General features: G+C 37.6%; 1 protein-coding gene across 2 annotated transcripts; it reads left to right on the top strand.

Moving 5' to 3' along the window:
• The first annotated feature begins 58 nt into the window (after positions 1 to 58).
• Positions 59 to 18,470, top strand: LOC149805213 (kelch-like protein 11). Of its 2 annotated transcripts, none has more exons than XM_089948494.1 (4): positions 59 to 122; positions 3,820 to 3,975; positions 7,988 to 8,072; positions 13,163 to 18,470. In XM_089948494.1, the coding sequence occupies exons 2-4, from the start codon at positions 3,847 to 3,849 to the stop codon at positions 14,950 to 14,952; spliced, it is 2,004 nt and encodes a 667-aa protein (XP_089804620.1). In that variant the 5' UTR covers positions 59 to 122; positions 3,820 to 3,846; the 3' UTR covers positions 14,953 to 18,470. The 2 variants fall into 2 exon arrangements, with proteins under 2 accessions (XP_089804620.1, XP_089804612.1); XM_089948486.1 differs by lacking the exon at positions 59 to 122 and adding an exon at positions 134 to 177.
• The last annotated feature ends 5,620 nt before the right edge of the window (positions 18,471 to 24,090 follow it).

Here is a 24,090-nt window from a genome sequence, read left to right on the forward strand (position 1 = left end):
TCACCCAATTAGATTGCATTTAGCAAAACTGTCAAGGGCGACTAATCACTTCCGTTATCAAATTTGACTGGTGTGCAGTCCCCAAAGGGGGGCATATTTTACACATTTTCTCTGTTCTTTAGGTAACAAGTCTGTATTTCTTTCCGCGCTTACGATGGGTGGGTGAGAAGTAATGTTGTAGGTTGAACAGCATTATACATGTTAATTTATAAGAAAATGAGAAAGTTCTTCAATTATGTTTATTTTTTTTATTATGCGTTTTCAAATTTAAAAATGTTGTAAAGGGAAATTAAATTAGCATTTAAGTAAGCGAGAGGGTATGTGGCAATTCTGGAGCATTAAATTGTAAAGATATTGCTGTGGCAGTTTCCATTATTTAGTTGTAAAACACTACCCTGTACGTTATGTCAGAGTTAACTGCTTGCACGATGTTTTGTTAGACACCTTTACACGTTTATCGATACAAATATATAGAGCCACAAGCCATAGACTATATTATAGTTTAATCGCTCACCGTTTGAAGTATGAGTTTCCTTCGCATTCTACAAGCAGTTATATGGCTTCGGACCAGTTCATTTAACTTGCAGGTACTCGACGCGATCTTAATGTTCAAAAGCAATAACCTGAAGAGAAAAAATCATACCGAGTGAGAAAATTACCTCAGATTACCCACATGACCCGTTCTGAATTATATCCTATCATGCTATAAAAGAGACAAGGCGACTTCCAAAAATTTCATTCCATGCCTGACCATCGATCTCCTTCAGCTATTTCCATCTTTGAAGGCACTTAACAAGAATCTATGGCTTGTTTTATGCCTGAGATATTTTTCTGCTCATCAAGATATCGACTGATTTTTCTTTGTTGCACCAAACTGGTTGTGCAACAGTGATGACTGGAATTAATAAAAGAGTTGCATCCTATATTTTGAAAGTGTACATAACATGTTGTCCCTATCATTTGGTGCACCTTCTTAGAGATTATTATGCTACAGCTTGTGATTACATGCTCCAGAAATTCCCATATGGAGATGAAGTGCTTTTAAATGCTTCAGTTGCTGATGTAAATGAGAGATGGTCAAAAAGCTTTAAAAGTGTAAGATTCTTTGTCAAGAGATATCCCTTTCTATTGCAACTCTTGTCTACCTTGGATCATCTGGAAGGAGAATTGCTGAAGTATCAAGTTGGCATTCTAACTATGTACTTCATACATAGCTGATGTGTAATTGCACCTTATTTCCCATCTAAAAGACCCAGTCACTGGAAGATATAAATGTCCTCTTCTTAGTCAGGTTATGAAAGGTATATTAGTTCTTTACCATTCTAATGCTGACTGAGAGATGTTCAGTATTGTTAAAAAAATAAAACTTAATTCATTTCTAGTAACCCAGTAATTAGTGATATACATGTACTGTGTGAAAAACTTTCATGGTCTAAGCTGGTACAAAGTGTTTTTTCACATAACTGCCAAATTTCTAGGCTGTATGTATGTCATATTTTAACAGCTGTCTTGTGCTGCAAATTTTTTGATCATGTCAGCAAACATGAGAGAAACAGCCAAATATGAGGTCCACTATTTTGGCTCTAGTTGCAGCTTACTAAAGAAATGAAATGTGTTTTGACTATTATGTCTTAGAAAATAAATCATCTTTCTATCAGTTTCATGCCGGTGGAGTGCAATGCAAAGTCAGTCTGATTGTGGGTGTCTGCCCTATTATGCACCTGTGCAGTTTTAGTGATTTCCAGCTTTAAATAGAGGGATGACCTCATACCCTCCCTACCAAAATCTTAACAGTGGGTTGGATAGGCAAGAGGACATTTGCAAAAATTTGACCAATATCAGGGATGGTCCTGGCTTTTAAAAAGCTGTCGCCAAAAAAATCGGATGGGATATTTTTGTCGCCAGTAAGAAAAAAAAAATGCAATTTGCGACATTGGCGAAGCCCAGGACGATCCCTGAATATGGCCAGAGTTGAGAAGATGCAAAATTAAACAAAAGTTTTATCTTGTATAGCTCAGACTTATTATGTATGGATGTTTCTCAATCATTGTTTACATAAAGAGCTTTAAAGAAATTATTATTTTAAATTTTGACTTGTTAACTATCTAATATTATTTGGCATTTTCTGCAGATTTTTTCCAATACATTGCAATATTTATCACAATACACTGTCCGATATCACAGTGTATCACATTGCAAAAATTTTATTTAAAAAAACTTGCTTGCCATAAGGCAGAGCATGTTTTGTTGTGATATTGACTAGCCACCTTTCTATTAGTATTTTCGTTTCAGGATAATCACTTAAGCTGTCCACCAGTTAGTTACCAAACTTGGTGTATGGCTTGCATTTTGGGTTGGAAAGAATCCTAGCAATTTTGTGGTCAAAAGGTTGAGGGTGAAGGTCTCTGACTAAAAGATAAGTGGTTTCAGCACAAAAACTTTCTCCTTCAACAACAGTTAACTAATTTTGTGGATGGCTTGTAGTTTGGGTAAGGAAGAACTTGTTGATTTTGGGATCAAGTTTTTGTGTGTGAAGGTTGTATGGTTCTTTCATATGGATGGCTTGTACTTTAGATAAGGAAGAATCTGATGATTTTGAAATCAGTTTTTTTTGTGTGAAGGTTTTGGGGTTCTTCCATATGCTGAGTTAAGTTATTTATTATGGACTGAAAAAGACCTGTAGGCAAAAATAAAAGTGGTATTACATAATGTCTCAGAGCCCCAAATGCATCAATTAGTCATTAACAACATATTTGATTTATTCATCTCTTTTGTTAAATCCCTCAGATGGGGGTGATCGTGGGTTCGAGCCCTGGCTGAGTCAATATCAAAGACTTTTTAAAAAATGGTAGTAGCAGCTGCCTAGCTTTGCGCCAAGCATTAAGAGGTTAGTGTTAGGACCAGTCAGCCTATTGTCAGGATAATGGGACTGGGTGGGACATGATATTACATATCTTCAGCCCCAGTGCTAGACATCACTAAAAACTGCCCCACTGCAGACATGTTTGCGATGTGACTGGAGAATTGTTAAAGCTACATTAAAAATCCAAATCACACACACACACACACTTGTTAAATCCACACTACTGCAGATGTAATATGATGGGTCAAGTTGGTCAGCCATGTATATATCCATTTATCCAGCCACCAGTGTTTGTAACCTGAATTCTGTCTACATGGATAGAGAGAAATTGACTGAATTTGTATGATGTTTTAGGAGGATGAGTAGTTGATGGCAAATCTTTGGATCCTTAATGTATCCATCTCTCTGGGGTTTCTTGTGTGTCACATGTCACCTTTTAATATGGATTCATCTTTATAAGCTGGACTCAAGCTTTCAATCATGATCATACTGCTTTTGGCCAAATTGGCTAGAGCATCCACCTAAGATGCAGAACGTCACGGGTTAGAAACTCAGCCGGGTCATACCAAAGACTTATAAAAATAGTACAAACAGCTGCCTCACTTGGTGCTCAACATTAAGAGATTCGTGGTAGGCCTGGTGTCAGGATAATGTCACAGGGTGGTGCATATCTGCGGTATGATGCCCCAGTGCTAGACATCACTATAAACTGCCACACTGCAGATGTCATAGCGATATGACTGAAAAAAGTTTCAAACTGAATTAAAAATCCAAATTGCATGCACCCACAACCGTGATCGTATTTGGTACAATGTTTCAGGAGGATGACTAGATGATAACTTCACCAGGGGTGAGCGGGTTTGATAGGGGGAGAGAGTTTTAAAAATGTAGATTGTGTGATTGGTTCCATTTATTGTTTATTCATTTTCTGACCACATCTTGATTTCTCTTTCCAGAATAAGTTGAAGTTGTGATCAACTAAAATGGAGGAACCCTGTCGACGGCTAATGGGCAATAAGTCCATCCATGCTGCCAAACTTCAGCAGCATCTGTTTGACCAAATGTTGTCCCAGTCAGAGTTTTGTGATGTAACTCTAATCGTTGGATCATATGTAAGCATATTAGAAACTGAAGTGAATTGTTTTCTCGCATGAAAAAGATGGTGATAATACTTTTAAACAGGTTTTTTTTTCTTTTTCTTCAAAGTTGCCAAGTTAGATATGTGTTACTTTCCAGAGTCACAATCATCAGCATTGTTTCAGTTTCAGAATAAAATGCTAGGTGGGGGGGTGCATCTTCATTGAGGATTAAACGAGCAGGGAAGTTGAATATACCTAGGAAGAAGTAATTAATTGGACTATTACAGTACAAAGAAGTAGAATAACCATGTAATACTAGTGTTGGTGTAGGGTATTCGTGAAAATAATGTACATTGGTTCTTTGACAGATAAGCTAATGGTAATTTTGGCACTTGAATTACACAATGGCTGAGAGTTCATGAGACATAAATTGAAGGTATAATTGATCAGTTGTGAATTTACCAGGTGCATTTCACCTTTCACAGAATGTCTGTTGGCAGTTTGCCACTCCTTTTTATGCAGATAATTCACAAACTATAGACAGTACAGTGTAGCATGGGCCTATTCCATCAGCAATTTGCCACTCATTTATATGTAGATAATGCATAAACACTCCACAGCACAGTGTAGCATGTGCTTAGCTTTTGTACAATAATAGCACTACAGAGATCTCGGAAACACTTAATTACGCGTATCTGGACGCCAATGTTTGATCTGGAATGCAAAAAATCACTGGCGGGAGTCCTCCATACACATGTAATAGGTGTGCAGCAAAATTCAAAGACTTGTCAGTCCTGCTTCAGCCACCTGCTTTGTGGGAAATGTGTTGATCAGTTAGCTGTGCTGATATTTGCAATGACAGAATTCAGTGACTGAAAGACTCCTTGATGTACATACATGTTGCCATTATATGAGTACAAAAAAAAAGAACACGATGCAATAGCTGGGAGGCAAGTTCAAGGGCTTTGACTGGCAGCCTGGTGGGAAATTTTATACTGATATTTACAGTGATTGAATTCAGATTCAGAAAGACCCAGATGTACATGTGGTCATTTATAAAAGTAAATCAAATAAACAACTTTAGTTTTCGTTATTGTGTTCATTTCCGAATTTATCGGAATAAGTAATGCACGAGAATCAAGACATGTTGAGACTTAGACAAAATGCCATTCGTAATTTTGGATAAGTATTTTGGGGTTAAATGGCAAACTTACGAAGATTCTAACGAGATTTAGAAGAGTGCTAAAGCTGCTAGAATTGATAGTTCGGATAGAACAGTAGCTAAGGGTAAGAAGGTGTGTGATGCCTAGCTTAGTGTTTGGAATAAGTCCTTACTTGGATTGTCAAAATTCAGTATCACTCTGATGGACGAACAAGAGCTATTTAAGAGGTACATTGACTGACCATACTTTTTTTAAATGCCCCTCGCCTTAGCTGGGTTAGTTCTAGTGTTGTAGCGAAATGTATTCATCAAGACATCAGTAGCTAGGCCTAGTTTTTTTTTATATCAGTTACGTTGACAAACAAACTCTTGCCCATTCACAAGCATATGTTTTGATAGCTGATTGACCATTAACCCTTTTCCAAGTAAGGTAGCAACTATTAATTTCCTGCATGATATCCTTTGATGACAAAACATGCAAACATGTGTTTTAAGATCAGAATCGATGATCTGGATATATATTAACTGCCTCTTGTACACTATTTCGTCATAAAATTAGTTTGAAACTGTAAGTGAACCAGTAGGCCTAACAGGAAATAATGGCAGACTTTGCTAAGTCTGGGATGTACCAGTTTATTAGATTGTCTGTTTTCGTAAATCATCGAGCAAATATTTTCAGAAAAAATATACAAATCATTGAAAGCAAAGCCAAGGTATTATTTTATTAAAGATTTAACTTTAAAAATAAAATTATTTAGGTCAGAAACATTTGGGACAATGCTGTGTTGTGGAATTTGCGAGATGCGCTTTAAGGTCTAAGCTGTTTTCCGACTTGACACGTATTTGCGAAAATACGGGGGAAAAACAGCAAATCAGATACTATTTAACCATTGCCTAAAATGACTACAAGGCTGTAGACAAATAAATAAACCATAAATTTGCAATCCTGTAAATGGACTGTTGTAATGAAGCTATATTAAAGTGAGTGATTACATTACGAAAACCTATCCATCTAAAAATAGATCACTCGCGTCTGTGTTGATTCTGTAGGAAAGAAGGGACTGCAACTTTTAATGGTAGGACTTCTTTTTTTACCAAAATGAGAGTCCTGGACTCCTAATTTTAAAATCCTAGTGAGACCTCTGCACTACCCTTGCAAGAATGGAGTGTGTGTGATTTGGATTTGTAACAGCTTTAACAATTTTTCAGTCATATCACTACGATATCTGCAGTGTGGCAGTTTATAGTGATGACTAGCACTTGGGCATCATGCCGCAGACATGTTACAAACAGGGGTGGTAAGGAGGAAGCTGGATACATTTATTTTAAGTCTGAAAGTGAAGTCAGTATGTTAGATAAAAACAATTTTGATGCATATGGTCTTATGAATCAAAGTTTGTATTGACAAGAGAAGTTTACTTATGCCACTTGTACGTCTAATGAAATCTCTCCTTAACAGAGCGTTGAATGTATTCTGTATCAGTTCATTTTTCTATCCATGCAGCATGACTCGCCTGTTTACCCTAGAAATGGTTTCCTTTTCATTCGACAATTCCAGTGAATCTTGAGCACATGGATTCTCAAAATTATAAGAATTGGCTTGCCAAGGCAGGAAAGTTTGAACTTGCCTCAAGCATAATATCCCAAGATGAAAAAAAAAAAAATAAGATAAAATGTTGCATATTTTAAGGAAATTGTCTTATATTTGTTAAATTTTATTTCCTTTTTTCTCCATTGGCACCTTAAAACCATATTCTGATAAATAAAGGTATTAGATTATATATGTGTAAATACTTTCCTAACCACTTTTGTCGCATGCCACCCATGTCATCAAAAATGATTAGTCCCTTGCCCATGGTATATTGTTAAATTTCTCATGCTTATGTCAGCATAAGATAAACAAATGTACGTATCAACAGAAGCCCTGGGTCCCAACTTGAACAAATTGTTTTTTTTTTCTTCTAATCCTTTATGTTGTTGTTGTTGTAGGGTTTAACACCTTTTTTCAGCGCACAATAGGTGGCAGCATAAAGTGCAGACTAAATTTACAATCTCTTGGAACTAAGTATCTTGCCTATAAGGAAGTTGAATGTGGGACATCTCACAATGATGTTGGTGACAAGTTTTCACTTACTGACAGATTTTCATTTCCCTGCGAATAGCCTTTCCCTTGGTAGCCTCAGCAAGATCATTGGTTTGTTATCTCATGCAGACTAAAATCTAGGCAGTCTAACTACATGTAGCAAGTAAACAGCTATACAGCCACTGTACAGCATCAGTGAATATTGTAGTGGACATGGTTTTTAACAATGAGATATAGCTAATAGAGTGTTGTTTGCTTAATTGGTTACATAGTGTTACATCCTGTTTTGAGAGACCACCTTGGCAGAAAGGGTGGTCTTTCAAGACAGGCTGAACAGTATTACATCATGTAGTTTGGATGTTTACTTGAGTGATGATACTGCAAGATTAAGAATATTTATCATGTATATGCAGTGGCTACATTTGTAGAATTAACATTTAAGATTCAATGTTATAATTAAGCATTAAAGTTTTGTCAAATCACAGTTAAGGGGACATATCAATCTATGCATAATCGAGACACTACATTGTTTGGAACCTATGTTGGTAAGCTTTGACATGCTTTTAAAATCTGGGTAATTCATACTCTTGTGTGATGTAAATTTTGTTTGGTTGTTTGAATAAATTGTAAATTCTTTCATTTAATCCAGACTGTTCCAAATAGACTGTCAGATTAGTGGATTCATATTGAAATAACTAGCTGCAAGTTGACATTCTTTGATTTAGCTTATGGTACCATGTGCTGGAAGAACATTTTGCAGTGGATGAAAATAAAAATTATTGCATGTGTTTCATTTTCAGGAGTTGAAAGCCCATTGGTGTGTACTGGTCTCTTGCCCTTACTTCCAGTCACTGTATGACAGTGGATTAGAAGAGAGAGTATCAGGTATTGTAAACAAATGATTTCAGTAATGATGCTAATGAATGATATGTACAGTTACAGTTATTTTAAATTTCACATTCAGGCACACAAAATTGTCGGGTTTTGGAAAAGAAAGTACATTAAACCATTATATGAAATTAGCATCAGTTATAATTCGCTTGCACTCTGTTAATACATGGACAAAAAACTGCCTATTCATTGGCATACGATGTTTGTACAATGGAATTTTTTAAATATTTTTTTATCCCACTATTAAAGTTAAAATTCTGGTTGATGGTGAAAATTTCATGTTTTTTGAATGATGGCAGTTTTTAAATATTAAATTTCATGATATTATATAGTCCAAACTGTCCAGATGTTTAACTATTCAGGGCTCAGACAGTCTTGGAAAATACTTAAATTTTGGTGGGTGAGTTGAAGTGTAAGGGTTTGAGGCTGGCACAATAAAGTACTAGACCAAATGTTTGACGTTCAGTAGACTTTGAAAAGTTTTGAAAATTTTATAAGGAAAATATATCATTGAAAAACACTATATTTCTGAAATATGAAGATAAAACTTAAAGATCTGTTAAAGAAAGTTGGAAACCCAGGCATTCTTAAATTGTAATTCAGTGTTGGTTTGTTTATGTGTTCATTGGTTGGAACTCTTACATGCTTATTAGTGCCCAAACCTGTTTTGGATTAAAGGCAGAGCATGATGTAAATGAATGAATGCTGTGTAGGCTGGGCTGTTAAGTCAGATGCGAATGCTCCGCAGTCAAATGCTCCGCAATGAAACAGTGTATCCCCCAGGTGTGTAAAATTGAAGGTAAAAAGTACCCTAGGTCTCAACTGGGGGTTAAACAAAAAATGGGTGGGTGGGATCGAAAATATACTGACAAATTTTCATCTGACTCATACGTTTTCAGCTTGAAATAGGATATTGCAACTTGCACAACATACTCTCTCAAAAAAAAAATACAAATAAACCAACACGCACAGTTAAGAAACATTCATGGTCCATTCTAAGAATAATTTTATTAGTTCATTACTCTTTTAGTTTAAAGTTGTACTTTTAAGTCTCTTTATAATCTTTTTGTAGCAATATTATAGGTCAACATTACATATAAATCTATAAGCCAATAAAAAAAACCACCAAATAAATCGTTTTAACCAAATGGCAGTTAATTTTATGCCTATCATAAAATGTTTGCTGTCATCGGTTTTATTGTTTCGTTGTAGAACACATTTATCCAAAAATCTAAGAGGCTAATGATTCATTTTTTTATAGTAAGTTACACATAAACTTTTAAATCTTTCTCTTATTGTAGCTCTTATGTTACATGTTTAGGCTCAAATAAGCCTAAAGAAAGAGTGAAAACAACAAGCTTTAAAAAATATAACAATTTATTTCCCAGGAAAAATTCTGTAAAAATGACACAATATGAACTTACAGTCTTAAGAATTAAATCCAAAAATAATTCACGAATAAAATTGTAGACATCCTAATAACAAAATGTTCTAATGATTTCAAGTTTGAGACCCGACAAAGAATCCAAGATGGAAGACGATGACATATGCTGTAACATGTAGTGTTGAAGTCTACAGTTCCTTGTAGAAACAAGAAATATCACTCCGGTTTTGGAAATCTGAATAAATTTTTGTAAGAGCTGTCTTTGTTCAGGAATTTCATATGAGCACACATTTTTTCCAGAAGAAACTTTTTAATCCTTTTGAATCCAAGTACATTGAAATAACTCCAAATGACACAACACCTTCTAATGTAAAGGAAAAAGCCCAACTTTGTTTACTTTTCTAATACAGTGGTTTAAAACTTGTATTTACGTCCTGGATTAGGGTCACCTGGCCATGCTTGTTTTAATTATGGTATCCATTGCAACAAGAGCCACATGGCTGTGCATGCTATGTACATGTTAATTAAAGGTCTAAAGCTTTAACCTGAGAAGTTTGACTTCTCATGACCTGTTGTCCTAATAGTAACACCTTTAGATCCTTTAAGCTCAACTGTTCTGTTCATTGGAATATCAAATGTTAACAGCGCTTCGTCCATGTTTATCACGTTAGTCATTTCCAAATTGTCAGTCTTAATCTTGTCTTGGACGTACTCCTGGAAATTGTTAATTTTTTCCAGAAAGTCTACTGGTAGTTTCTGTGCCATAGTAGTGCATTGTCTTATACTAAGGCCCCTTCTTTGCATGAACCAAAAACACCATGATGTACTTCCACTGAAACTTTAAATTCTTAATTCAGTTGCGATTTCCTTTGCCTTGAGTCTGAGTTCAACAGAGTTCATTCCGTGACATGGCGTGTTGTGTCAAGGCATATTTTTCTACTTTATCATCAATATTTATCCATCTTGCTTGGCAGCCACGATTTTCTTTTTTTTTAATTATTATTTTGTAGTGCATAATGCAACCTTAGCTTTACGCCAGTCACGGACACATTTTTCAATTACACCATATTTCCTGTGAGCAGCCATATTCCCACCTTTCTCTTCTGTAAACTTTACAACTTCCAGCTTAAAAGCCGCTGTGTAAGACTTGCGTGATTTGATGGAAGGCATTGTGAGATAAGTTGTATGATTTGTATGGGGATATTTATATGAATGATTATGACTGAAAAGATTGATCAAAACATACCTAACTCATTAATTTGTGCCAGTACTATAGCAATGAAAACAATGCCCATGGCTAAATTCATTATTTACATCCATATAAGGGAGTGGGCATCATTTCCTGTGGTTCTTAATCCACTTCATATTAAAAATGGGTAGCGTAATTGATACGGATTAATAATAAAGAACAATGGGGTACTGGCAATATGGTAACTAGTATTGGTAGCCAAAGCCAATATCAGGGCTTAAATAATTGCTGCAGCTGGCTTTGATTGTTGTTGGAAACCAAAGACCAATATATCAACTACCGGTACAATCAAAGTGAGACATTGAAACGACAGCTGGTTAAGAATGAATATAGGTGATGTGTTGACATTACAATTTGCTTTAAACTTAAATGCAGAACTAAAAATGGATCCTTGATGATCTATGATTAGTCTATCTATATATCTATATATCTGATTTTAGTTTAGTTTAAACCGTATTTATTTGAGAAACTTTGTCAAGTACAATTATAAACATATGATTTGGGGGATTCAGTAGAAAGTATAATCTACTGTATTTTATAAATAATCATAGAACACATGACTTATTATGGATTACATCCCTTTGTAGGATCAATTATATCAATGAAAAAGCTATACCGGTTATCACTCGCATGTGTCCAACAGTATACTGGAAATTCAAATATCATTGGACCAGTTGCTAAAATGTGATCAGGAAGAATGAGGTATGGTTAAAAAGGATGAAGAATCTTTTTAAATATCATATCTTGTTAGGAACAAACAATATGCTTTGAATTAGTACAATACGCTACAGAGTATAGACCATAATTGTGCTAGGCAGCCCGATGAATTTTTTACTGGTCATCGTTTTCTTTTATTTCATGTTTGAGAAATAAGAAAATACATGCAGAATGCAAACTAAATAATGACAAAACTTATAAATGCAGTCATATTAATTTATAATAAATTACTGACATAGTAATTGAACAAGAATTGGTACTTCTATGTGACCTTTCTTCGAATGTGCCGGTTATAGAGAAATTTTAATAGCATACAGGGTACCATAATTCATATATAAGTCAATGACATAATCCATATATAATGTCGTTTCGGAGTATAAGACGAAGACTTGACTTTCAAGTATAAAAAAAAAGTATCAACTTATAGGCCGGAAAATATGGTATTTACAAGTCAAATTCAGCATACAAGCTTACAGATGTAGAATAGGCCTGATACACTCTCCTGCATATTGTCAGAGCTGATTTATAGAGGCCTGATGTCAGAGGTGACTAATGGAGGCCTGGTGCACTCCTGCATAGAGTAAGAGCCAACTAATGGAGGCCTGGTGCACTCCTGTATGTTGTCAGAGCTGACTAATGGAGGCCTGATGCACTCCCTGTGTATTTTCAGAGCTGACTAATGGAGGCCTGATGAACTCCCTGTGTATTGTCAGAGCTGACTAATGGAGGCCTGATGCACTCCCTGTGTATTGTCAGCTGACTAATGTAGGCCTGATGCACTCTCTTGCATATTGTAAGAGTTGATTAATAGTGGCCTGATGCATTCCTGCATATTGTGAGAGCTGACTAATGGAGGCCTGATGTAGTCTCCATATTGTAAGATTGACTAATGGAGGCCAGATGCGCAGATGCATATCATAAGAGCTGAATAATGGAGGTCTGATGCACTGATGCATATTGTAGAAGACAACTAATGGAGGCAGGAGCCATTATGACTCTGTCCATAACATGTTGAACTTACAAACCAGAAGGGTGCAGGTTCTAATCCTACTGTCGGATTAGCCCAGCTTGGCTACCATGGCATTTCCTTTTGCAAGGCCCTTTACTCAATTTATCTCAGCACTAAATGACATACTTGTGTTTCACTGTCATAAAACACCAAACCTGATCCATATGTCATGTCCTGTAGGGGTTTATCATAGCAAGATTCACAGGGAAATCAGTTTTTAATGGAACCCTTGTCACAAAATTTGTCAAATAGAAGAATCTTTTATTTGAACAAGAATCACTTCAAAATGTAAGAAGCAGATGATGGGGTATGTCCTTTTAAGTGTTTTTATAAGGATTGTGGGTTCGATACCTGCCCAAGCCAGCCAGGGTTGACCACCTCTGTGTGTTCCTGGGGAAGGCATTTTGCTTCCATTTCTTCAGTGTGATCTAGCCAATAATGTCTTGCAAGTACTAGTAAAAGCCAGCTGTTTAAGCTTGATGATGAATGATTAGGTCACAGTATGAAACAAAAGAAGCTGTTAGCTATGAAAATCAGTGCACAACTATCATGCATGCAAGCAAAGATTTTCCTTTTTTTCAGATGTCGTATATATTTTCATCATCATAGTATTATGATTCTACATTTTAGCAAAATAATACAGAGATGTGAGGTATTATTATACAGAAATTTGTGGTCATTTGTAATAGTATTTCAAGTATTTCATTCCTTATTTCTCTTTTTAGGCAAAGTTAATGTGTCCGTAGGGAAACCTGCAGCATTGCGGTCTGCCGTCAATTTTCTCTATGATGGATTGGTTGAAATTTCATATGATGGCATTAGGGATATTCTGGAAGTGGCAGATTATCTGCAAATCAGTGACCTCAAGAAAGCTTGTACAGAGTATTTGTCATCGGTGGAAGTGACTGTTGAGAATTCCGTAAATTTGTGTCTTCTTGCAAGCCTCTATGATCTTGACATCTATAACAGGATGTATGATTATGTCAGAGGTCATTTACCAGATGTCATGAAAAGGGGCGATATTTTGACCTTGACCCATGACTCAATTTTAGGTCTTTTAATGGATAAAACGCTCACCTATGTTAGCCAAGAAGATTTCTTTGACTTTATATTGAAATGGGTTAGTCAGGATGTTGAGAATAGAGAAGAATATTTCAAGGATATGTTTTGTGCTTTAGATCTGCAGAGGATTTCAAAGGATTTTCTTGAGAGAAACATTGAGAGCTGTCCTTTGTTGAACAACTCGGAAGAATGCAAGTTACATGTGTTGAACATCAAAATGAAACAAATGGCTGGGCTTATACCTGAGGAAAATGGTCATAGGGATGTGATATTGCTAGCAGGAGGAAGTGGTCATGGATTATATTTTCACACATTCCTGCAACTTTTCCCTTTGGCAGATATGATTTCCCTCAATAATATTTATGGGTATGTCATTCAGGAAAATAGGTGGACAGAACTGGCACCACTTCCTTATCAAATGAAGAAACCTCTGGTCACAAATGACTCCCAGAACAATTACATGTATGTGTATGACTCCAGTCCTGGCCTGGACAGTTGCTCATTTTATTTATACAAATTTCACCTATTGGACAAGAGATGGAGCAGCATTCGAGTTTCAGTTCCAGATGCATGTTCAAACCTGAGTATCAACCACATTTTGTCTTGTAATGGCAAAGTTTATATTGTTATGTCAGCATATTATACCAGGAGTCAGTCCCATGTTGAATGGCAGTGTGTCCTGTTAGAAGTTGATGAAGAAGGAAATGAGAGCCCTGTGAGATGCACGATATTCCAGAGGTCGATGAAAACACAGGTGCATGCATGCATGGTATTGGATAGATACATTTGTATCATTGGATGGAAGACAGGCACTGTGGCAAATGGACGATCCAGAAATCATTCAAGGTTTGTTTATTATGATACAGTTTTAATGAGGCGATTTGAATGTTCAAAAGGAGCTGGATTTGAACCGCTCATGTTTACGATGAATGAAGACTTGGTCCTTACCAAACCAGGCTGCTGCAGATCAAAAAGATTTTCGTTCCATCACCGAAGATGGTTTTCACATAAAGAGCTTGTTGTACCTCTTTTTCCAGAAGAACCTTCCAGGATAGATTACATGTATACAAATTACAATGGTCAGCTCTTTGTGTTTGGTGGGAAAAGCCCCACTACCAAAAAGCCAATTGACTCGGCACTAAAGTACAGTTTTGAAGAAAAGCAGTGGAGCAAACTAGAAACTCTGCCACAGGCTCTTATGAACAGTGGCATTTGCATTGTTCGGATACCAAATGATCATGTACGCTGTCACATCAACTGTCCCCACTGTACATTTCACTCGCGTCGCAGCCAAGCCACATACCAGATTGATTACCCAGAAGAAGATGATGAAGATGATGAGGACTACTCTTATGATGGGGATGATCTTCCATCAGATTACTGGGATGATGATGATGCTTTGTATGACAATTTTGAAGACATGTATGATCCATACAATGAGTTTTGGTACTAGAAAGACAGGTGCATAATTTAAAACAACAAAGACTGATGCATAATCTGGATTTCAGTAGTCAGGATCAGAAATTTTTAGTCACCAGCAGAACTGCCAATTTTACACTAAGGCTACTGAAATGACAATGCAATAACAGGCTAAGGGAACAATAGCAAAAGTTATGAAATACAGTCTTTGTGGTCAAATCCAGATATTATCTTGTCTTGGTCTGGTTTAAGACACTTTGGAATTGGTCAAATAAACAGACTAAATTTACAAGGGATAGCACAGATTTTGTGATCTACCCAGATTCATACAAAATGCTCACATGATCAGTCTTTCCCTTTTACATTGTGGCATGATCTGGAAATGCTGAGCAAGCGAAATTACTTTGAAGGAAGAGGGGAATCACCAGCCTGTCCAAACAGTTTGCTCAGAAGTATAAAAACAAAATATTCAGATACTTGGCCCTGCTTGGAAGAACAAGCAGGAAAGGTGGCAATTGTTTCTATTAGACATCAAGTCGTATTGATTTTAATATTCATCATGGCAGGAGAGATGATTGCCACCAACATGAGAATCAAAAAGTAATGATTATTCAAGTTGCAAGAGCTAGCAGGAAGTCATTTACCTTCATGTGGTTAAGAACTGCAGTGAAACTAAACTGGGATTCATTAGGTCCAAAATATACTTTACAAATGTTTTAATTTAACAATGCTAATACGTATTTTGTTACACCTTACTAAAAATTGGTTTAACTTTGCCTTACATGAAATGGTCATTTTAGGGTTGGTAGGTTTGCATCAGATCAGTAAATTTGGAAATTTTTAAGTTCTTTGGAAATAAATTTACTCGGCTGCTAAACTGTGATTAGTTTAGAAACTTGTTATAAGGATCTGAGATATTGCAACATGTCGCAAACACGTTTAGGGCTGGAACAATGTATTATTGATACACATATTGACTTGAAGGTCTGTCATTGGTAGATGGTGCTCTTTTATGTTTTGACATATTGATTGTATTTCCAGTATGCAGATTACAGACAGACATAGACTTTGTGTCTGTTTATTTGCCATTCTCATCCAAGATGACAAAAATGCGTCCAAACAGACCACCCGTTAGTGATTTTTAATTCAGACTTTAAGGCCATTTCGTGTTTCTCCATTTGTTCAAATGCAGGACTCGTCTTGGCACTGCTTCCTTTGTTTTGCACCATATGAATGCTGTAAAAAAAATCCTAGTATAAATTTTGTGTTATGTTCAGAATAGAAGAAATAGTGCAATTAAAATCATGACTACAAAAAGTCTCTATGTGGGAATGAGGATTAATACCAAGATCTATCACATTTTACCTCCTGCAGATGCAAAACAGCTCTTGCAGCCACAGACATACTTTGTTGTTACTGAAAAAGGAAAACTATTGACAACACCTATTTTCCTTCTATAAAAAATAAATTGACACAAGGTGACTCATGCGGTTTAAAATCTGCCTCCTTGCTGATCCTTTGCTAATTTTATTAATCCCATTATCATGTTTAGTCACTAATTACATATATCAGCATAAAAACAGGCATTCCAAACTTTTTCTGCATGTTTGATTGAAATACTTTACAGGTCATTTTAATTACTTTTTTGCTTGAAGTTTTTCTGTTGCTTTATATCTGCTTGGAAATGTTTGGATGCCAGTACTTGCTGTGTGTTATGAAGGGAACAAGCTAGATTAAATTCTAATTGGTGGTTATTGTGTAAAATGGACCGGAACAAATAATAGCTACCAGTTGAAACTGAATATAACATATTCTACTTTGCGATGCACCCTAAGTGTTTCATTACAGATTTGACTTGGGTAGACAAGTTACAAAGCAACATAAAATCTTCACATAAAAATTAGTTATTAAATGATGAGTAAAGTACTTAATTATGTTTGTAATGTCTCCTTTGTGTTGGACATGTGACTGGATAAAATTATTAGCATTGAATTGGCAAGTTTGTGGGAGATAGACTACGAAAAACATCACCTTTTGTTAATTTGTAGAAGGCATGTAGAGTTAAGAAGTTTTTCTTTCCATTTTGATTAGTAAAATAAGTGCCTGTGGCTGTGAATGCAGTGTCAGATGTGTTCTCAGTTTAAAAAATAAAAAGGCTGACAGCTATTAATTGTTTGACTGTTAAAGTTTAAAGTAACTTGTATAGGGTATCATTTTGTATCAGTTCGTACCTTTTGTATCAATATGTGTATCAATACGGCAAACATAGATGGATTGTTTCACCCCTAGTGACTTGTATTAGGGATAGATGGCAGTAAATACATGTATCACAAGCACTAAAACTGTTCTACCAGACCATTTTGTGAATTACTTCATATATTTGAAATGTTTTCCACAAAGACTCGTAGGATGTGGTGACCACCTCCTCACTTGGATATTGAACAGTGTATCGACATGTAATGTTGTGTACCACATTTTTATATGCCTGCCATAAGGCATAGTTAGTTGCTTGTATGGTGTCCATCCATCTGTTAACCAATTGTGTTTCTGAATAATAACTCAAGCTGTCCACCATCAACAATTAGAACACTTTTGGGATGACTTGCACTTGGCTAGTTAATAACCCATTTAAGTTTGGGGTCAATAGGTCAAGGTCACTTAAAGAAGAACAATGGTTTCCACAAAATAACGTTGAGTTCTCCATCATCTACGGCAACAAACTTTATGGATGATTTACACTTTGTGTAAGGAAGATCCCTATTGATGCCATGGTCAAGGATCGATGTCACTTAACCACTGACGGAATGACTAAAAATGGTTTCCTTCATCACAACCTGGACCAGACTTTGTGAGTAGTTTGCTTTTGGGATTAGGAAGACTCCTGTAAGTTTTAACTTTGTGGATGGCTTACAGTTTTTTGTTAGAAAGAAGCCTATTAATTTTGGTTGCAGAATGTCAGTTATTGAAAGAATTTAGTTATTATCATAAAAACTTATTAATCACAGGGCATAGATATTGTATACCATTCACTGTACTTTTGTGTGAATAGGAAAATTATTCTGCATGTAGAACACAAGAATTATTTTGAGTATATGCATTAAACTGTCAAATCATCCTTTGATTGCTTTGCTTCAAGGCGTGGATTATATTAATTCCAGAGTATTTCAACCATTTTGATTGACCCTGTGTTTGTGTGCTCCTGATTGGCTGAAGTGGTGGACTAACCAGTGAAGAACTTAATACTAAATTACTGACTTTTGTTGGTGGAGGCATGGATATATGAGTTTTTCGTAAGAAAGTGTCAGCTACAGCAAGTTGCAGAATCAATTTTTTTACACGTGTATACATAAGACCAAGTAATGTAAATAGATTGCCTTCAAAAGTGTGAAAAAGTCTTTTGTACTTGTGTCTTAATGTGAATAAATCACCATGGCATCGGGGAATTTCAGCAATAACCACAATCATGACCTATTATGTATGTAACATTCAATTCATTTGTATTCATTTTTTTCTGTCATTGTATGTTATTTCAAAATAAACATTTTAATAAAATCTTAATCTTATTTTTATGTAGATATTTCCTTAAGACAAAATGGTGAATAGCAAAACATTTTATGCAGTGCATTAATGAAGTTGTAGCCACTAGAAATGTTACACCATAAAAATTCATGTAAGCATGCTATTCTTGGTACTGTTTTATGCAGCACGCGAAAAAATATTCATGCCATTATTTTAACAGCCTGTTTGGTGCTTAGTTCCTGCTTAAATAAGGTTACCTTCCCCCGTTTGGCGCACTCTGCTCTGGGGAGGGAGGCACCTTGCAAGAAGGCCAAATGGGTTTATAGTATGGACCTTTTGTTGTCTGTCAACTTTTGTTCTTTGCCACTCGAGCAGCAGGGGGGGCGAATCCGACATTTTGTCCAAACGTCATTTGGCTTAATTAGTACTTTCTGCACTCAGCGGATCCGGTGTCGTCAGCGCCTGGTAAAAAAAAAACGACGTTGTCATCGTCGAGGGGCCAAATCGACAATTGTCCAGAACGTCATTTGGTTTAATTAATACCTTCTGCGCGCCGATCCCAGCGTCGTCAGCGTCCGGTAAGCACATCGACGACCGCGTCGATGTCATCGCCCCCCCCTGCTGCTAAGTGGTTATTTGCAATTTAACCGAATATTTGGTCAAGTCCGATACGATATCGTGTCCGAGGATCATGTAAATTTATCGTTACAAATCCATGTGGGGTCGACTGAGCATGACTAAAAAAGTTTCGAAAAACATTAAAGACCATGTCACCGCCGCACCATGTCTGCCAAATATTTCGTAGCGTGTGTGTATCAACGCCGTTGAATACAGCAAGAATATTACAGTTGTCTCTGATTACTTTTGGAATCTGAGTGTATCGTTGAGTGACATATATCACGTCAGTGTTTTTATGCCTGCCTCTGGAAAATATCCTAGCTGGGTTTTTTTGATTGTCTAACATAACATCATCGTACACGACTAGATTGTTAACGTCGCCATCAATATCATCGATACCTGGTGCATCATTGATATCTGTAATAAACTCGATGACATTTTTTTTAGCGATCGCTGATGCATTCTCGTTGAAATCTTTCAACACCTCGTAGCATCGTTGATCATCTACGCTAGGGGCGATTAAATACAACTTATCCCACTTCATCCATCTCATTATTAAATTGAGTAACAATTGCGTCTTGCCGGATCCAGATGGTCCGATGATAATCATCCGGATCGAGTTTGGTAACGCTGCAACATGCTTAACTGGTTCTCTTGTTTTAGTCGCTGAAAAGTCAATTATATTCATGTCTCTATACATAAATTATGGATCTATATTGTGTAAAGTGTAGAGTGCGTACTGGCACAAATGATATGACAACCGTTACAACAAGAAATAACAGATCGGCGCTTACTGGCAAGTGTGTACAATGCGGTACAAAGAAATTTAGATTTATTTCTATTGAACCCGGGGATGTTTTAAAAAAAAGCGAGGAGGTGATATTGCAGCCAGTTTATCAAAACTCCCCGGAACACCGTGGGCAAAGTATCCAGGAGAAAAGCACCTTCCAGGATATAGCTACTGTGGCCCCGGAACACGATTAGATATCAGACTCGATGATCAAAATCAGCCCAAACCCGGTGAGTATCCAATAAACGCTATCGATAAGGCGTGTCATGCTCATGATGTTGCTTACAAAAGTAGCGATTTGCAACAGCGTCATATCGCGGACGTAAAATTAATTCACGCGTTAAATGCTATTCCTGATAAATCCGTCAAAGAAAAATTGGCCTCATGGTTGGTAAAATCGGCTATGAAAGGTAAATTAATGATGGGCGCTGGTAATTAATAACAATATGGAATCCATCTATTATTCTCCGAGAGGATACTGGAAGGGGAAGGCCGCAATTGGTAAGCTTGCAAGCGCTGCAAAAGTAACGAGGACCACTGCGGCTAATTGGTTATCCAAACAGGCTATATGGCAAATTTATCTACCACCGCCTAAACAAATCAACTTTTCGCGCTTTGATGTCAGCGTACCTAATGAAGTTCATCAGGCTGATATACTATTTCTGCCGCATGACAACGGTTACAAATACGCGCTAACCGTAGTTGATGTTGCGAGTCGATACAAACAAGCGGAGCCGTTAAAAACAAAGTCAGCAACTGAAGTAGCCGATGCGTTTGAAAGAATTTATCGAAGAGGTCCTCTGCGCTGGCCAAATCTATTACAAGTTGATCCCGGTAGTGAATTTCGCGGCGCTGTTCTATCAACGCTGAAACATCATAGCGTCGCGATACGACGAGGTCATACTGCGCTACATCGTGATCAGGCAATTGTTGAACGATTCAATCGGACTCTTGCTGAACGGTTATTTGGATATCAATACGCGAAGGAATTCATCCAAGAAAAACGATCTCGTGAATGGGTCAAAAGGTTGCCAGGCGTAATTGCCGCGTTAAATAACGAGATTACCCGAGCAATCAACATGAAGCCCAGCGACGCGATTAAAGAAAAGTATATACCCGGAAGATCAAAAATAGATAGCGTTTCCAAGCCGATTCTCGGCGATGTCACTGTTAGATATCTGTATGAACCAGGAGAGCTTGAAGGCGGTAAAAAAAAGAGCTACTGATCCTATCTGGAGTGTTACCACACATAACATATCAACGATAACACGATCAACTGGTAGACCACCGATCTATAGACTGGATTCAACTGCTCCTCAGCGCGGATTTACACGCGAGCAACTACAAGTGATACCTGACGATACTCAATTACCCCCGCGTGGTCTTAACTAGCGCCGTTGCGTCTATTGCACTCAAGACATGTCAACCTCACATTGTTTTTGACATGACCGAGACTGTTATCGATCCTGTCCACGGTAAATTGGCGAGCGTCTTTATCCGAATAGCGCCAACTCATTATACAATTGCAACTCGCGCAGTGATTATTCTGTTGTTGTCGTAACGCAATTATTAATTCGGCATCAATATCAAAATGCCGCTGTTTTTTTTTATCCTGTTGGCGGTAACCCGAGAGTTTTCTATCAATGACGCTTGCATCGATGGTGACTCCGTCAATAACAATTCTTCGAAGCTGATTTATCCTTCGTACTCTGGACACTGCAAGATAGACTAGATTCGACCATTCGATGCGATTATCAACCATCCAAACAATTGTATCCGTGATAGTCAGTCCCTGCGAGGAATGTATTGTCGTTGCGTATCCTAGCGTCCACGGGGATTTATCAGCACGTAGCGCGTCCTCGACGACGCTGATATCAACGAGCACGATATCATTCAGCACGAGAATTTGTTTTTCTGTCCGGCCCGGGATTTCAACTTCAATGTTCTGTCGCCGTGTATCCGCGGGTCTATAACATAACGGCACTGGACGCGTTGGAAACTTTTCCTTATGCAACGTAAACAACTTCCGCTGAAGTGTGTCTCTGACTATCTTTCTACTCGCTACAATCAAATCGTTTGGTCTCCATGTTTCCCAGAATTCATTTAACGGCGTTTCCGGAATCACCTCGCGAATTATTTCACACTGAATTCTATCCGGCTGTAATCTGATTAATTTTTTAACCCCGCGCAGTTGTTCATCAAGTGCTCGGTAATCAGTATCGGTTTCTTCATAATAGTCCACAAAACTCCTTAACCAATCATGTGGACCCTCGCCGACAAATGGTGGTGGTTGGCCATGGTCCCCACACATGATTACCGCTGTATTCGCGCGCAGCAACCACTCAAGAAACATTTGTAAAGTATCTAACGAAACAGTACATATCTCATCCCAGATGATAATGTCGGGAATAAATTTTTCCCCCATTCGATCAGGAGTCCACTCACCGCCGCTGTATCGAAAAAAGCTGTGATAAGTAACGGCGTCAACATTTCGTTGTTTTATCTCTCGCGCTAGTCTATGGGTCGGAGTAAGCACGATTATACTTGCCCGCGTTCGAAATAATTCAATTGCCCGAGTCGTCTTTCCTGACCCGCCACAGCCGCTTAAATAAACCGTCTTGTGTCTACAAATTGGATCAGAACACGGTGGTGCATTAGACCATTCTGACAATTTATCGCCGCGTAGGTAATTGTTCTCAACGGTGACATCTGCTGACGGGGAATAATCGCGTCGTATTTCATTTTTAATTCTCCATGTACCCCAACTCTCGTCCGGACTAGTAAACTCGGCTACGTTTTCCTTATACGCTACGTCAACATAAAACGAATCAACGGCTACTCTAACCGCGGTGTCGGGGAATCTATTTATCATCGAGAATAAATTGATAGCGGCGTAACCCAGCATAGACGCCCTCAAATGCGGGTATGCCGGGCTGTCTCCATCGCTGTAGGTAACAACTGTACCCAACTTTGTTCCATTGGACAAGAAAGCTGTTTCGCAGTTCACGTATCTATTTTTCGCCACTGCGTCCTTGATTACGAAATCATATTCTGCGTCATCTATAATCAGCCGTGAGCAATATCGTTTGTAGTCGCAGTTTTTTCCACCTTGTGTGAACTTACCGATTATTCTTCTACCGAGATCTTTTGCCTCGCGGTTTCGTTGGTTGAATATCTTTTTGGACCATTCGACGATATATTCCTCGTCGGCATCGATGTGTTTTCTGGATTCGTCAATTATGCTATCTAGACGCTCTGGTTCTGGTAACCAGACTTCAGTCTGCGCCCGATATGATATAATCGCGTCACTGACAATCAACGAAACTAGCATTTTACAGTCAATCATATACCGTAGCAGCGCTATTGGCAACCACTTCTTTTCAGCCATGTGTCTACCGATCCAAATATAGCAACAGCGATGAAGTCCTGCCGCGAACTCAAATGATACTATGCGAGCGAATCCGGTTAAATCAAAATCAGGCAGTGGTCCATTAATAGCAACACGAGTCATTTCATGTCTGGGGTGTCCAAATCGTTTGAAATACTCAGCGGCGGATCCATACCCGAGAAAACTCGCTGGATAACAGGCAACCATATCAACGGAAATCATAGCGTCGCGGTTGTATTTAGTGTTCCATAGTCCACCATGATAGTATTCCAAACAACTGGATTGTACATCCGGTAGAAATTCCTTGCGCGTTGGACTCCACGCATTTTTCCTTGCTGCAACATGAGCTACAACCGATGGAATCGTAAAACAATTTGTTAGCAGTTGTTCATCATGCTCCTCAAATTCTATGGCGGTTTTTTTCATCCTGTTGTGAAATGCTTCAGTGCGATATAATTCACCGTTTGGTCTTACAAACTGATCAAAGGTATCAGCGCTGCGAAGTAACCACACTGATACAGGGTCGTTTTTACACAAATAAGCGATAGCATCAAATAGTTTCCTCTCCGCGAGAAAACCATCTTGTATAAATTCCCCCGGGATATACTTTACCGTTCTATCCCGTGGAAACACTGTGATCGCGGGCGTCCATGCGTGTTCGTTATGATCAATAATTTTGATTTGTACTTTGATTCGTATAATACTTCACCGGTTATCGTTGTAACGGTTATTGGAAATCTCAACGACGTTTCTAATCTCGCTATGTCGCTGATGGTTGCTCCACGCTCTTTTACGGTTAGTTCCCACTGGTTGATTTTGCTACGTCGTAAATCAGTCAATTTGTTTCCTCGACACGC

The sequence above is a fragment of the Sinohyriopsis cumingii genome, chromosome 2 (genome assembly GCF_028554795.1).
Source record: "Sinohyriopsis cumingii isolate HCF-2022 chromosome 2, ASM2855479v2, whole genome shotgun sequence".
NCBI classification, from domain to species: domain Eukaryota; kingdom Metazoa; phylum Mollusca; class Bivalvia; order Unionida; family Unionidae; genus Sinohyriopsis; species Sinohyriopsis cumingii.

Excerpts from the sequence above, each read along its gene's own strand:
- LOC149805213 (XM_089948494.1), top strand. The coding sequence starts at position 3,847 with ATGGAGGAACCCTGTCGACGGCTAATGGGCAATAAGTCCATCCATGCT. Across the intron at positions 3,976-7,987 it reads CTCTAATCGTTGGATCATAT|GAGTTGAAAGCCCATTGGTG; the intron begins GTAAGCATATTA and ends TTTCATTTTCAG. Across the intron at positions 8,073-13,162 it reads ATTAGAAGAGAGAGTATCAG|GCAAAGTTAATGTGTCCGTA; the intron begins GTATTGTAAACA and ends TTCTCTTTTTAG.